At 37.4% G+C, this 15,632-nt stretch overlaps 1 protein-coding gene across 2 annotated transcripts in view; it reads left to right on the forward strand.

The window, feature by feature from the left end:
* Positions 1-687: 687 nt before the first annotated feature.
* adam11 (ADAM metallopeptidase domain 11) overlaps positions 688-15,632 on the forward strand; it is a 48,659-nt gene continuing 33,714 nt past the window's right edge. The window contains exons 1-8 of one of the 2 annotated variants that reach the window (XM_084134896.1): positions 688-1,022; positions 1,326-1,495; positions 7,714-7,790; positions 7,916-7,982; positions 9,250-9,332; positions 11,192-11,255; positions 14,939-14,999; positions 15,456-15,562. In XM_084134896.1, coding sequence (XP_083991022.1) covers positions 962-1,022; positions 1,326-1,495; positions 7,714-7,790; positions 7,916-7,982; positions 9,250-9,332; positions 11,192-11,255; positions 14,939-14,999; positions 15,456-15,562 — 690 coding nt within the window. In that variant the 5' untranslated portion in view covers positions 688-961. The remainder of the gene's footprint in view (positions 1,023-1,325; positions 1,496-7,713; positions 7,791-7,915; positions 7,983-9,249; positions 9,333-11,191; positions 11,256-14,938; positions 15,000-15,455; positions 15,563-15,632) is intronic. The other variant, XM_084134895.1, reaches the window with a different exon arrangement.

The following is a 15,632-nucleotide window of genomic DNA, read 5'->3' on the forward strand; positions in this document are numbered from 1 at the left end:
CCAGTTATGCATATTGAAATGTGTCGTCCATACATAATTTTTATTTAATGAAAAAAAAAAAGTATAGGCAACATGCATTGTATTGTGTGCAGTTATCAGCATGCAATTGTTCCATTCAGCCATAGTTCTAGATACAAATGTGTATTCTACAATAGCAAATTCCTTGCCCATCAGATCTGTCTTTCCTGTGTTCTCTAAATAGTGTGCCATGTGCTGTTCACTATACAGTCTATGAATGATTTAGAGTGTTGGAGATGGGAACGGTTTTTAAAGTAACTAAGGGTTAGTACAGATTGATTTAGTCCTCAGGCATGAGAGATATTGCTGAGGACGAGAATATTTGATATGCTTTTATCTCTCAGATGACGTGATCTCTCACTCACACATCGAACTTGCACTTGACAGAACTGTAATATAGGCCTATATGCTATAGCCTATTAGTATAGTTAGGCTATCCATCTATCTTTTTATATGTATGTATGTATATATATTTATATGTATATATATATATATATATATATGTATATATATGTATATTTGTATATAACAATAAAATATTTCATTTCATATAATTATTTGTGATATGCATTTATTGCTGAGTTTTGTTTATTTTGCATTGTAATATTTTAATGTTTTTTAAAATAATATTTGTTAAGTGGAATCTAATGTTGCATGTGAGTGCGGTGTGAAGTGAAGGGGAGGAGAGGAGAGTGGGAGGAGGTGCGGATGGGAGTCCCGCAGAAGGAGCGTTTCAATCCCAACATGAATTCCGCCCGCAATCTCTGACCGACAAAAGCGGACATCACGGACACTTTCTATACTCTTTCCCGTCAGCGTCGTCTTGTTTTCCACGGATGCCCTTAACGTCTTCCTCGTGACTTGTTGTGCAGAACGGGATGAGGCGGTAAATGTCGCGTTTCGAATCTTTTCGCTCCGGTTGAAGCCGCAGGAGTATGTGATAATGTTGGCGACGCGCTGCCTCCTCCTGTGGGCTGCGGTTACCGCGCGACTCGCCGTGACAGGTGAGCGACGGACGCCGCATTGGGAGCGGATTCGTGATATTAGTATAAGCTCCATCGGTGTAGCTATTTATGTATAATGTGCGCCAACAGGTGCAACGAATTCTTCATTTAACGGATGGCCCCGTTTTCTATCACGGGCATGGCTGTGAATTTTCAGTGTCGCGTCAGAATACGCAAATGATGCCGCAGGCTAGATAAAGTGTAGTGGCTGTAAACGCATTAGAATTACTAATACATCGAATCATTGCTTTGACGGTTGTCGTGCAGATTTTTTTATGATATGAATGTGTCCTATATTGAAAGGCTGGGGCAGCAGCATCAAACGGGACGGAGCGGAACGGGGACGCGAGCAGAACGCGTTTGCGGAGGAGCGCACGAAGCCTCAGCGCCTGCTGCAGCGAACTGACGCGGAGGAGGAGCTGCCGCACGGGCACTTGGGTACCCTAGTAAAGAGTGATGCTGATGGAGCGCATGTAAGTAACTCCCCACCGATACATAAAAAATAAAAACCGACCCCATTTACGTTATTAATGCTCATGTTGTTGTATTGTTTACGGTCCACGTGGCTCGTTATTCCAGTGAAAAACAGACATCTAATTTCTTCCTAAACTTTAACCAAAATATAACCTAATAACTTGTTTCTGAAATTACTTATTTGGCTCATTTCACCGAACCCTCTTATTTTTCATCCCCTCCCTTCCATCCACCTGCCCCGTCCTAATTTGCGCATCATCTGTGTCCAGCTTTTGATGAAGAACTTCTCGAGTGTGAATAATATAGTATATTTTTTTCAATGCCTGCTTAAAAAGTTGCAATGTAATGTAGGCTAGAACATTTACCATATTGGCAATGCCATCAATCTGTAACCATGTGATTATTTTTTTTAGCTTTTACGAATATATACACTTTCTTGGCCTCTGGTGATAGAAAAGTTCCATTGTTCTGCTCATTTGACATTTTTTCCCCCCCAGATAGGCCTGGCATATTGACACATTCAGATGCAGACCTGTCCAATCAGTTCCCCATTTTTTTCAAGTTACATGTTCTTTCTCACTTTGAGACATTAAATTAAGGATGTTAAATGTTGTGCAGAATACTCTTTCACGTTTTATTATTTTTTAAAGAGGCCGTGAATTGAAAATTCTAGTTTTGTGGCTTTTGTGTGTGCGTGTCAATGAAATATTTTGCTCAATTTGATTGTGTCTGGCTGCCAATAACAGAGTATTCTCAGCTCTTTGCTCATCTCTCCATCTGGGCCTGCTGCACCAGATGCAATCCATAGATGTACAAAAATCTCAGAATCTTCCAAATACCATGGCATCTAATCTCTAATACTCATATTTATGATTGACTGATATGTGGGGTTTTTTAAGCGATTGATACCTAAATCAATGAATTTGACTCCCAATATCATGAAAATGCACTTATGGCCTTGATAAAAAATACAAAATAAAATAAAAACATTCTTAGGAAACTCCATCTGTTATGAAGCCTGTAGAGCAGAGAGAGAATTGGCATCAAGCCCTTTTCAGAGAGGTAAAGTGCACATTAAAGGTTATACTTGTAAATGTATACTTTAATGTAATATTGACTTCTTGCTGTAGAGGAGAGTGGAATGTAAACAGCTGGGGGAAGAGTAAACGGGCCTGCCTCAGTGCAGGAATATGTGTGACTGAATAATGAAGGGTTAGTTCACCCAAAATTTTTATCATTTACCTCATCTTTGAAACACAAATGAAGATAATTTAATGAAACCTGAGAGATTTCTGTCCCCATATTGAAATCATGCAACCAAAACTTTGCAGATTCAAAACATTTATAAAAACACTCTTAACATAATCCATGTGAATCAAGTAGTCTTCTGAAGGAAGCTCAACAGTACTTGCTTGACACGTGAAAACAAATCATATTGGTTCTTGTTAGGCATCAAGCAAGCATGTTTGGAGCTTCCGTTTACCATATTTGTTGTCTTCTATGTTTGTGAGTAAATCAATGGTTATATGTGAATAAGAGCCTAAATTAAATCTGTTCATCATATAAAGCGATCGTGTTAATATCAGTACATTACATGCAGTTTTTTTCATCCACCAACAAAAAATAGTTTCAAAAGAAGGCAGAGCATCATCTTATGGATCATACAAAACAGTACAAAAGAGGCAACCACCTGACACTGAATGCTAACGCCAGATAGTTTAAACTTCAGTAAACCAATTTTATTGATTAGCCCACTTACCAACGATTGTTTGAAGAGTTCCACCATGGTTTTCCAGCTCGGCTCCTCATTCTCAATTTCCTGCTCCTAACTCACTGGTAAAAACACTCACATACTCTGGTCCAGAATGACACAAACAGAATAAAATGAAGTGATACAAACAGTGAAACAGTGTGAAGTCCCAGCTGTTGGACTGGTCATATCAGTACACGCTGCCTGGCCAATCAAATTAGAGGACTGAAACTAAGATTTAACCTTTTTATTCGAACCTTTCAGCATTCAAAGAAATACTGTATTGTACCCTTAAAGGGACAACTCTATACATAAAGCCCCTAAAATGTTTATATTAGTACCTTAGAATAGTAATATATAACCTACTACTATGAACCTTTTAGGGGTAAAGATGTTCCTTAAGTTTATCTTTACTGTTTGGATAAAATTTTCTGTGAAACCACTAAAATCACCATAAACGTCTTGTCTCGCAGCATTTTGCATAGTGATTAGATTTCAGATTCATGATTTTTCAACTGATAAGTGGTTCTGGTGCAGCCATCTTGTTTTTTGGAGGTTGATTCATGATTGAGGGAGATTCATATTTTTTTTTCCTGTTATTGATTATTGCTGTTATGATTTTTGCTGCTGTTTGTACTAATATTACTGATTTAATATTGCTGATATTATTGATTATTGGTATAATGCATCTATTACAGACTTACTATGCAAATTTAGTATGCAACAGGACCCAGGTTCAAATACTTGTTTAACATATATAATTAGGGGTTCAAGCACGTAGCGCTGAAACACTATTGTAATTGTTAGAATTTCCAAGGATCAGCATTCTTCCCTAAAAGTGATTGGGCAAACAAAACCGTAAGTTGCAGAGACTTGAAACTTTGAGGGATGATAGTACCCACCCTGTCTACAACGTCACCAAAGCTCGTCCCAATCGGCCTTATGTTAGTGCTACAGTGATCAAATTTATGTAATGGCTCATAACTCCTAAACTGTTTGTTGCAGGCTCAAGTTTCTTGTATAGTTGGAATCTTTGGCTCAAGACAAACAAAACACATACCTTAGATTTGAACACCACATTTTGTGTATTTTGAATTTTTCGAAAAAAGTTTCGAAAAAACTTTTGCGAACTAGCCCTAGGTCCCCCCCCCTCCAAAACCCCCTCCAAAAACAGCTATAGCTGCACAACAGTAAGTCCGATTGATTTGAAAACTGGCATGTGGTGTCTTTGTCCACGGTGCCACGAATGTCTATGAGGACTTTCGTGTATCTCGAAAAACATGGCCGCCGTTCAATGAAGTTTGAGCGACTGTCAGACGAGGTTAACGGAGGCCGTTCGGTACGAAACTCGCTGGGCCTGTTTGAGGTCCTAGAGGCCTATGAGAAATTAGAAAGAAATCGGCCACCGGGGGCACCTTCGCATTTTATATATCACAAGATTTTTTTGCACATGCCCACAACATTCATACCATATGGTAGAACTCCTTATTCTGAGCAACTGTGCCTCTAGGACCTCCGCTGTCAATCGAATCGTTCGTTAAATATTGGAGAATATTTCGAAATCCTCACATCACCTTCCGTGAACTAGAAACTAGGTTTTTGGCTCAACCTCAATAACTGTTAAAAAGTTATATTTATATTTAAGTATATTTAAATTTTATATTTATAGTTAACTGTATATTTCCTCAGTAAATTTTGGCTTTTCCATCTACGATCTAGGTGGTTACAGGCTTGCTAAATAAAACATAATACATTTTTAAAGCGCCTGAACCCCATTAATTGGTGCTTGCAGCTATATTTATATATTTTAATTATAAACCAAGCAAAATTTCAACTTCATGGATCCTGTGTATTATATACAGTGAAGAATGGATTTAAACCATCAGTTTATACCATATATATGTTGTTATACCAACAAGCACCTTATCTCTGTGTTTGGAAGCATGTGAAAACAGTTCTCTACAGAATATCCAAAGAAAATGCAATGTTTCTGTGCTCATGCTACTGTGTTTAGCCACTCAATCTGCCAAGCAAAGGGCATTTTCACGTATGGATAAATAATAAATATCTTGTTAAATGCTAAAACTCTTCAGTGGTCTTATATTGACAAAGGAATCTTTTGTAAAATTTTGGAGAAATGTGCCCAACCAAATGAATCTTTTGTAAATTTTTGGAGAGATGTGCCCAACCACTTGCTCGCAAAAACAAATAAATAAATAGCTAATTTTGACAAAAAGCAATGAGTTTGTACCATTGATAATTTAACAAAAATGTTTTTAATACTTATTTATCAAAGGGAACTGCTAGGAACTTGCTGGGAATAGTTTTTGTCTGTGGAAGCAAAGAGTTTATTGGAAGTGAGCTTCTAAAATATATAAAACACAAATCAATATTTTGTGCCCAAATAGCTGTGCTATCGCTTTACAATGGGGTCCTGAGCATTTATTTGCGTTACCTTCCCTGGCTGTATTTGATCTGACCTTGTGTACAGTGTGAGACTTAAGTTTTTGAATGATTTATTTAGTAAAATAAATGAGTGTGGATGCACTCCCCGCTTCCTTGCATTCAGATAGGTATTCGTTTTCATGCCTTCGACTGCAAGTATTGCAAGGTGATCACATTTCACACCCACACCGTTTCGTCTCCTGTAACCATGGGTGCAATATATACCACCTGTCTGTCAAAGGCCATTTTATATCCTCATAACCTTGAGCTGTCTCACCTGACACTGGTGCAGAGCACACGCCAACCCTACGTGACCGTCCTTCAGGCGATGGACCCGATGACTTCTGTCTGAATCTGTCCTGTGACACCTAATCTCCATTGACCTTTCTCATTCTTATAAAGGCAAAAAAGTCTAAATGTAGGGATGGACTTGATTTTTAATCAGGAATTTGATTGGCTGGTGAAATGTGTTCTCCATATGACAAGTATTTGGAGCGGAAGGGGTTTATGATATCTGTTTGAAACAGAAAAACTGTTTCAGAGGGAGAGCATTTAAAAGATTTGTTGGTTGAAAGCCGGTTAACTTGCTGGAGGTCGCCGAGTGTATGCACTGTTGGTTTCTAGGAGGCATTCTTGTTTTGCTCTAGAATCCAGTTGTATCACAGGGCTGCATCACACACCAGCAGAATGATCTGTCACTATAGAAATCAGAGACTCGCTGCAAATCGCTAAACTCTTATGAAGCATCTGAACTGAATTTAATCCTAAGAAGTTGCTGATTTGGAACACTATACACAGCTCTATATTATTCCAAATGAGTGTCCTTAACTAGGTTACTATGTACTTACATTTAAAATTAAAAAAAAAATTGTTAGGTACAATGTACTTGTGTTAATGTTGTATTGCAAAACTCTTTTGCTGCTATTGAGGTGGGATACAGGTAAGATTCGGGACAGGTTTGGTGGTATGGTTAGGTTAAAGCAGGGGTTTCTAACTCAGTTCCTAGAGGGCCACATATCTGCAGAGTTTAAATTCACCTGATCCAGCTAATAAAGTCCTTCATGCTTATTTGAAAACTCCAGGTATGTGTGTTGGGGCAGGGTTGGAACTTAACACTGCTGGACTTTAGACCTCCAGGAACTGAGTTTGAAACCCATGGGTTAAAAGGGAGGGTTAAGGAGTAAGAGAAGAGTCAACGGTGTAATTATAGATGTAGTTATAGAAATTAATTAAAGCTGTAATTAGATGCAGGTATTTTTAAAATAAGTACAAATGTAAAAATATGTGTAGCCATGCACAACTGCATTGTATAAAGTTATTAATTTAAATGTTAGTACATAGTAGTTGAAGATACTTAAGTTGGACAGAGTTTCCATTTCCATTTTTCCATTTATTCATTTAAAAGACACTTTCATTTTAAGCGTTTAAAGCGACTAACAAATGATGAATACAAGCATTTTTTTACTTGCATCAAAACTAACAAGCATAAAGATACATAGCACACAATTGGGTAAAATATTACATTTTAAACTAGATTAAAAAAATATATATATTATTAAATTCCAGTAATCACTGTTTCTCTTGACTTGTTCGCCATCTTGGATGAAATTTTTTTTTCACTGAGCCCATTAAAATGCATTCTGGGATTGACTTTGCTGAAAACTACACATCCGGTACCGACTTTCAACTTGTCCAAAAGAAGGTAGCATAATTATGGAGCAGCATACTTTAAAAAAAGTTAGTTGAAATTACATATAATGCATAACAGTGACTGTAAAATATATATGTAGGTATAGGTATGGAGTGGCATATTTTGAGTTTTGATATTTGGGATAGGGTTATTGGGATAGGTTTGGAACTTTTTTTTTTATTTTTTATTGGCCATTGGGCTAGTTTGTTTCACAGACTTGGCAACCCTGTTATATACTTTTTTTATGATGATGTCCTGTCAACCCCAATTGATGAGGAATGGCTCCTTTAGAATGTAACCAACATGCCTTTATCTGTTTTTCTTTCTCTCAGCCCATTCATTTGGCTCAGATCTCATTCCTGGTGAAGGCCTTTGGAATCCAGTTTGTTCTAGACCTGGAGCTCAATCAGTATGTGCAAAATCACACACTAGCAGAGACACATATGTTCTCATTCCCTCTAAACTATATATTAATAATAATAATGATGGTGTGTGTGTGTGTGTGTGTGTGTGTGTGTATGTGCGCACCTACAGCGATCTTTTGTCGTCTAACTATGTTGAACGCCACTTCGATAAGGACGGGCGACCTTTTAAGAGTCCGGTAAGGAAAACAATCACTCTTTTTCTATTTGTATCCCTTTATATTGATTTTGTTAGGGATTGATATCATAATGACCAAACATTTTTATTAATATTAGATCTCCTGTTACAAAGAGTATCTTTGTGTCTGTTTGTAATTGTAGTTAACCCCTAATACACACAGGATTGTGTACCATAATACCGTGGTAATATGGCTTTATCAGTTTTTGAAACACACACACATACTGTACAGACACAAAAAAACACTTCTATGTCTTCTCTGCATTTCTCCTCTTCTCTTGCTTGATTCCTAGTCTAGTTGTCTAATAAACCAGGCATTGTTTATTACGAATATTGTTGGCTCTTTGACAAATTGCTATTGCTCCTCTTTTGTATGTCGCTTTGGATAAGTCTCTGATAAATGTATACATTTAAATGTAATTGAATTACAATAATTTTTGAGTAATTTGAGACATGTAATTAACAGATTCCTTAATATTTCTATTTCACTGGCACTCTTAATGAAAACTTCTGCGGTATCATCTGTGGGTCTGGGAATAAACCCACTCCCTTTCTTAGTGCTTGACTTTGATGCAGCAAGGCAAAGGAGCCTGAGAAAGCATCCGCCCCTCCTGTTCAGTGTCAGCCGCGTTTGACCAATCGCAACGCTGTTGCCATGACAACTGCTTATAGACAGTTCTAGTCCACTTTGGCCAACTGAGTCAGAGAGAGAGAGAGACACACACGCAGGAAGAATGAAGCATTGAGTGGAGAAGCTGAAGTCATTAAGCAACTACACTGCAGCAGAGACACAGAGGAACCAGGACTGCAGTGCAGAAAACTACATCCAGACTGGTAAAATGAAATCCCAGCAACAGTTGCAAATATTCCTCGGATACGCCAATCACACCACTGCCATGAACGTCTCCCACACGTTCAGTGTGTGTGGGTGCCCGCTTACAGACCCCACTACTCTTAAATTTGATTGAGAGTATGGCTGCGGAAATGATGAATGATTCTTCAAATCCTGTGTCTTGTCGAGTAGAGGTGTGCTGTTACTTTACTAAGCGATTAGATGCAATATTTTCAGAATATCATCGAGACTTGAGTGAGGGGTGGGCGGGGCTCATTCTAAAAGCGTTTAATGGACATAGGAAAAGTGATCTGATGAATTTTAATGGGGGAATGTTGCCTTGGTTACTGTCATATTTGAGGGCTGTTCAGCGTTCACTGTGTAATCATTTCACTTCGGTGCAATGTGTGATGGTTTGATGTGTGTGAGATTTCAGGGAGGAGAGCACTGTTACTATCACGGTCACGTGAGAGGAGTTCAGAGGTCATGGGCAGCTCTCTCCACCTGTCATGGCCTACAGTGAGACACAACCCTTTAACTGTTTTAACAATACAATCAATGTGTTTATTACCCTTAAGGAAACACTCCATTACCTCAGCTGCTTTTTATGGAAGCTTGTTTCCACGGGCTATAAAAAAATCTCACAATTAAATTCTTTCCTTACAATTGGGAGTTTATATCTCACAGTTCTGACTTTATTTCTAGCAATTCTGACTTTATTTCTTTCAATTCCAGTAAGTTTATAACTCACAATTCTGGCTTTTTTATATATAAACTGTGATATATAAACTTCCAATTGCAAGTTGCAATTATTTTTTATTATTATTATTATTCCATGGTGGAAACAAGCTTCTATAATTTTTTACTGTTGTTTTCACACTTACACTTTGGTGACATGACATCAATATCAAAATGTCTGTTTGGGCATTTTTGGACACTTATGCACTTATACAAAGCACTATTCCACACTTTTTTGTTTAAATAGGTACACCATCCAGGGATTTGAAGTGCTTTTTTTTCTTTTACAATACACTATTTATACAACAAAATGATAGAATAGTGCATAAGTACACAAATTGGGACACACCTTGTGATTTTTGGACATGTCCCATGTTAATACTATGTTTTTGTTGAACATTTAGCAACTTTTTAATACTTACCTGTTTTTTTAAACATGTTACAGTAATTGCATGGTTTTCCAAACATGGCCTAAAGTAAGTCAAGATAGATTCATTTTTATAGCACTTCACAATACAAATTGTTTTAAAGCTGCTTTACACAAAGTCAGGATGTTGATGTTTATATCATCTCAATATCTTCATGTCTTATAATTGCATTTAGCAGATTAGAGCTGGGCAATAATATAGTTTACACTTTGTGATGATACAAGCAATCAAACCATTAAAATATGCTATGTAGTTATCACCCTACACTAGTATACTGTATGTATCTGGATAAAGTTGGTCATACTTATACAGGTATATCCAAATTTAAATAAAGAGCTGGGTGATAATATAGTTACATTTTCATTTCATTTCATTTTCTCTTGCTTGTCCTCTGCAATGACAATAAAGTTGAATCTAATCTAATCTAAAATAAATTAATTTTGCAACAAAATAAGTCAAGCAGCAGTTATATATATATTTATTATAGTATAAATGGCTATACACACTGTATGTACAGTTTAGTGTACTGTACTGTATGTATGCAGATATGTTTTATAACAATAAATGGTAACACTTTGCAATAAGGTCCCATTAGTTAACTTTACTAATGCAATTTTTTACAGTATTTATTCATCTTTGTTTTTGTTAGTTAATAAAAACACAACTGTTCATTGTTAGTTCATGTTAACTCTGGTCCATTCAATAATATAACAGATACATCTGTCCTGGTGGGTTGTAGAGAAGTGCATGACGTTTTTTATTAAATGCACACACAGGAGATCATAGAAGAAACCCTAAACACAACCACGTATAACATAGACCATACCGGACACAGAACTAAGGAAAGTCAGGGCTTAAATACATGGGAAACGTAATCAAAGAGAAACAGAACAGGTGTTTGGAAACAATTAATAGCCAGGGAAACTAACTAGGAACTCAGGCAAATAGGAACATAATCATAACAGAACATACACGTTACAACAACTTACTTTTAATTGATTTTAATTATGTATTAGTAAATGTTAAAATTAACATTATCTGAGATGACTAAAAGTATTTTTCATTGTTAGTTCATCAACCAATTTTAGCAAATTGAACCTTATTGTAAAGTGTTACCCAATAAATCCTCCTTACTGAAAGAGTCATTTTTAGACTTTATTGGGGTTGTTGTCGTTGGAGTGTCTCACATTTGTGACATTGGTGTGTCTACAGAGGGATGTTCTCAGATGGCAACTTTTCCTACAGCATCGAGCCCGTGCACAACAGCAGCGAGCAGGTCAGTACGCAGCTGAAATATTCATCTCTCTCATCTTTCTCATCTGCATGTTGCAGCCTGGAAAAACAAATAGATACACAGTCCTGCTCAATGAGAGACAGAAGAGACAGCGAAGCACTGAATTTTAGCCACACGCTCAGAAATGTGCATTACTGCCGTTGACTGACAGGTGAATCAGCAGACGCCTGTATGTGGGACGGAGGTGAAGAGCAGAAGGAGGGTGTCGAGTGAGAAAATATGAGACAGAGCAGCTTATGCGTGATATTAGCAGCGCTGCATTATCATATAGAAATCTGTCACTTTAAAATGAATGAAGAAATTCGATTTAATAATAAGAATGCCTATTTGACATTATTTTTCTGTCAAGTAATTAATTCGTACTTTTTAATTTAGACATTAAAAGTACAAAGAACTTATTTCTGAGTTCGACATGACAATACTATTCCTGGTTAACTACAGGTTAAACTCTGTCGACAGCATCTGTGGTCTGCAGTCGAATACCAGAGAACATCATTCCACTCGTCTCTCAGTTCAAATTTATTTACAGTCATGCCATTGCGATGGAAGCATAACAGGCACGGCAGGTGGAGGGTGTAAGAGCAGTAATGTGACGTTTGTATTTTGGTCCAAACAGCCTTATTTTATGAACTTTGAAGCCTAAACAAGAAGTTAAAAGGCTAAAAGCATGACTTGAACATCACAAAGAATAGTTTGAAAGTGTGTGATTATAAACACAATGAGCCTGTGAAAGCAGACTAGTGAGTAGATGAGTTTACCTGTTCGGTTTGACGATAAAGTCCACATGAGATCAAAATTGGCTTTTAGTATGAATATGTTAGCCTTACTGTTATCTCTTGAATCTAAAGCGTCCCGCCCCCTACATTATAAATACACACTGAAGCTGCGGCGAAAATCGGTCACACAGTGTAATATATAGGGGATAGGGAACGATTCAGACAGTGTAAATATGCTTTCCATTGGGGTGAATGAACTCTGGTTTGACGTTAGTGTCACACTAACCGCTGCAGTGCACACACAGTCTGCTCCGGTCCAGAGACACAATAGCACAGAGCAGATCATATGCAGGTCAGTGCAGTGCAGAAAACGTATCGGACCCATTTGAATTCTGCACAGAATGCTATTTTTTAAAGCGATTAGATTTAGAGATTTGGAGGAAACTGCGGCTTTACCAAGCTCAACGGCTCTGGCCGAGCTGTGATAGAAACAAAATGTTTTTGGCTATTTTAAAAAGGGGGAGGAGCTGTTCGATATGTCCTGCTCTGTCTTCCTGTTTCAGTGGAAATTACCAACCTTTGTAGTGCTATGTAGACACTTGTTAACAACTGCTTTTTTCAAGACAAGTAAAAGCTTTAAAACAAATCACAAGGCAGTATTACTGGTGTATTATGTCGTAGAATAAAATGTGCAAATATCTTGAGCTTCTGTGAACCATAGACCTTTTTTCAGGCAAAAATCCATTCCAAAAACCCAATGGCTTTGGGACGATGAAACCGGAAGTCCTAAATGCTGACTTTTGGCCTAGAAAAAAAAGACATTATCCTTGCAGCACTCTAGTAATGTCATTTCTGTGGGAGGAGTTTGTTCCAAGACAATTAGAGAAGCCTCAAAAGTAACAATCTTATTTTAAGCATAGATGAAGATGAATCCTTAATTTGTGGGAATTAAATTAACTTAGAATTACTATTGCAATTCTTGTTGCATTGAAATAGCATGTCAAATGTGTCTGAGCGATTCTCTCTTCTTTCATTTGACCTTTTTTTTGCTGTTTTTCTTGGTCCTTTCATCTGTATTTGTTATTTATCTCTCTTTCACTCTCTCTCCACTCCTCTTTCACTTCTCTTAAATGGGTCATTTTCATAAAGTATTCAAAGCCACATGTAAAGTGTCTCTCTCTGTCTGGGTAGATGGGAGATTAATAATGAATAGTTGTGTAATAGCCTTACGTGGCAGAGCTCAGTACATCAGCGAGCCTTTCATCTGAGAGGAAACGTTACCCAACAGCAGGAAATAATTCAGCCAGAAATGAGCGCATTTATCAACAACATTTTCATACAATTTGGTACCAAATATTGTATTGTATGTACCAAATATTGTGAGTTCAATTACAACATGACTTTTCAGCAGGACTAGATAAGGGTGTGGCCTACTTTTCTCAAAAGGCCACAAAAATGGTTATGACGAAGTTGTGATTCTGAGAATCCATGTAAAAAATTAATGCTGATAAAACAATGTGGTAAACGTGAAAAATGCTGCATCTGCCTAAATTTGGAAATCAAACACAAGGACATTATGAGGATACAAGCAACACTGTGTAAACTTTCACCCATAAGGCACACTACAACAGCAACACCATAACTAGCCTATGTTTGGGGATGTGCTTACATTCTAACTCAGCAGCTAATAAATATGTTTGAACAGGCTGAAGTGGCTGATTTTAATTAAATTTGGCAGATACGATGTAGAGGGCATGTAGATTAGGTACCAAATTTGGATGAAAATCGGCCACAAGGTAACGCTATAAAAAGCTAATTTACGTTTTAGCTAGTATCTTTGGACTGTGCCAGCAAAAATATTACCATTTGTTTATTATTAACATTAAGACAACTGCAGGAATATTAGGCTGCTGTCACTTTAAGGCCGAACCGAATATACGGACACACATCCGGTTTCTTTCTAAACTGTTCACTTATGACATAACCAAGAGAATACTTGCCGAGACGGGTATTTTGCCTTAATTTTTTGTATATGTGTACATTCAAGTTCAAGTAAACGTGAAAGAGGAATCAATTCTGTGTTCGCACGCTATATGAAACGCGCCTCTCTCTCTCTGTGTGTGCACGCGCAGTGTGTGCAGCTGTGCACACAGAAAACCCAATTTTTTCCCAATTTTCGCCTCTTGTTCCATGTTTAAAATCGTTTGAATGTGTAAATTGGCAAGAAAAAACACGTCCAAATAATAATCTTTCACTCTATGATAGTTAAACTTAGCAGTTAATCCTCGAATCACATTGTGCCTGGTCCGTACGGATCATGGATAAACTGCGATCCAATGCAACCCTAATAATTAATGAACACGCTTATCATCGTGATTGCTATCTTACAAGAGATGGAGAAAAATCCTACTCCAGTAAGGAAAAATGTCCCTGTCCCCAAATATTTTTTGTACTCAAAAGCACTTCACTCCAAGTTCTGTTGCGCCTCGTTTATTTTTTACCACGCATGCACACCAGTTATGTGCACCCCTGGATATAACTATATTGTTAGACAAAGTCTGACATTTTTCTTGAGTAACAGTATGTTCATTCACAATTATCATTACTCATAGATCCCCAAACCCTAACAATCCACATTAGAATCCACAATACTGTCACATAAAATACAAAATTCCACAATGAACTTTACAGAACCTCTAAACCTTTAAACTGTGTGTTGACATTTACCATAATTCCACTGGTTCAACAGCATCAGCAGCTTGTTTTCTTTCAATTTTATCTATTATCTCTACTCTACTGAACTGCTTAGACCCTAGTAATTGTCGATTGCGGCTATTTGAAACCTTACAGGAATAACCTGTCATGTGACTAATGTCAAGAGAAAAATGCTGCATGCAGTATTTATGAAGGTTTCATACAGTAGGTGACTTCCATGATTCTGTCACACAGGATGCAAATACTCATGTTGTATACAGAATGGCAGACATCCGGCTGATGCCACAAAACTCAGGTAAGACATAGATTCCTCTCACATGCACATAAAATGACCTTCATGTCAATTGTATGACTTTCTTTCTTTAGTGGAGCTGAAGATGTTTTGAAGAGTAAAAGGCAAAATGCAAAAAGTCACCAAGCATCACATCGTCTCTTATGAACAGACTAATAATAGAAAAAATCACCATTCACATTTGTTGTATGGAAAGATCACCTTGACAAAATGACTTTTCCTTTAATACAGTTAGACATAGTTGCTGTCTTATGACCTATACTACAGTGGGGGTTTTTTTTAGCATTCAGACTGTATCCTTCCTGCTTTCTCTCTTTCTCCGTCTGCTGCATATTGATTTTTTGCATGGATCATTTTTCAGTAATAGACATCTTTATCGATCCACTGAAAGCTGACGACTGGGAACTTTTTGTTCGGGATGGTTTTAGGCCGTATAACCAATGGCTTCTTCTCTTCCAGGAAGCACCAGGAATGGCAGTGACTCTGACATTAACAGTGACTATACCGTTTCTATGGAGACGAATGAATCGGAGCTCACAGATGGGCTGAGACGGGCAAAAAGACAGGTGAGAGTTTTTATTTTTGACATCAGTTGATTTTTCTTGAAGATTCGTCATGCGTAGCAAGCTGCCAAAA

This window comes from Abramis brama, assembly GCF_963993115.1.
Source record: "Abramis brama genome assembly, chromosome: 14".
Taxonomy (NCBI): Eukaryota; Metazoa; Chordata; class Actinopteri; order Cypriniformes; family Leuciscidae; genus Abramis; species Abramis brama.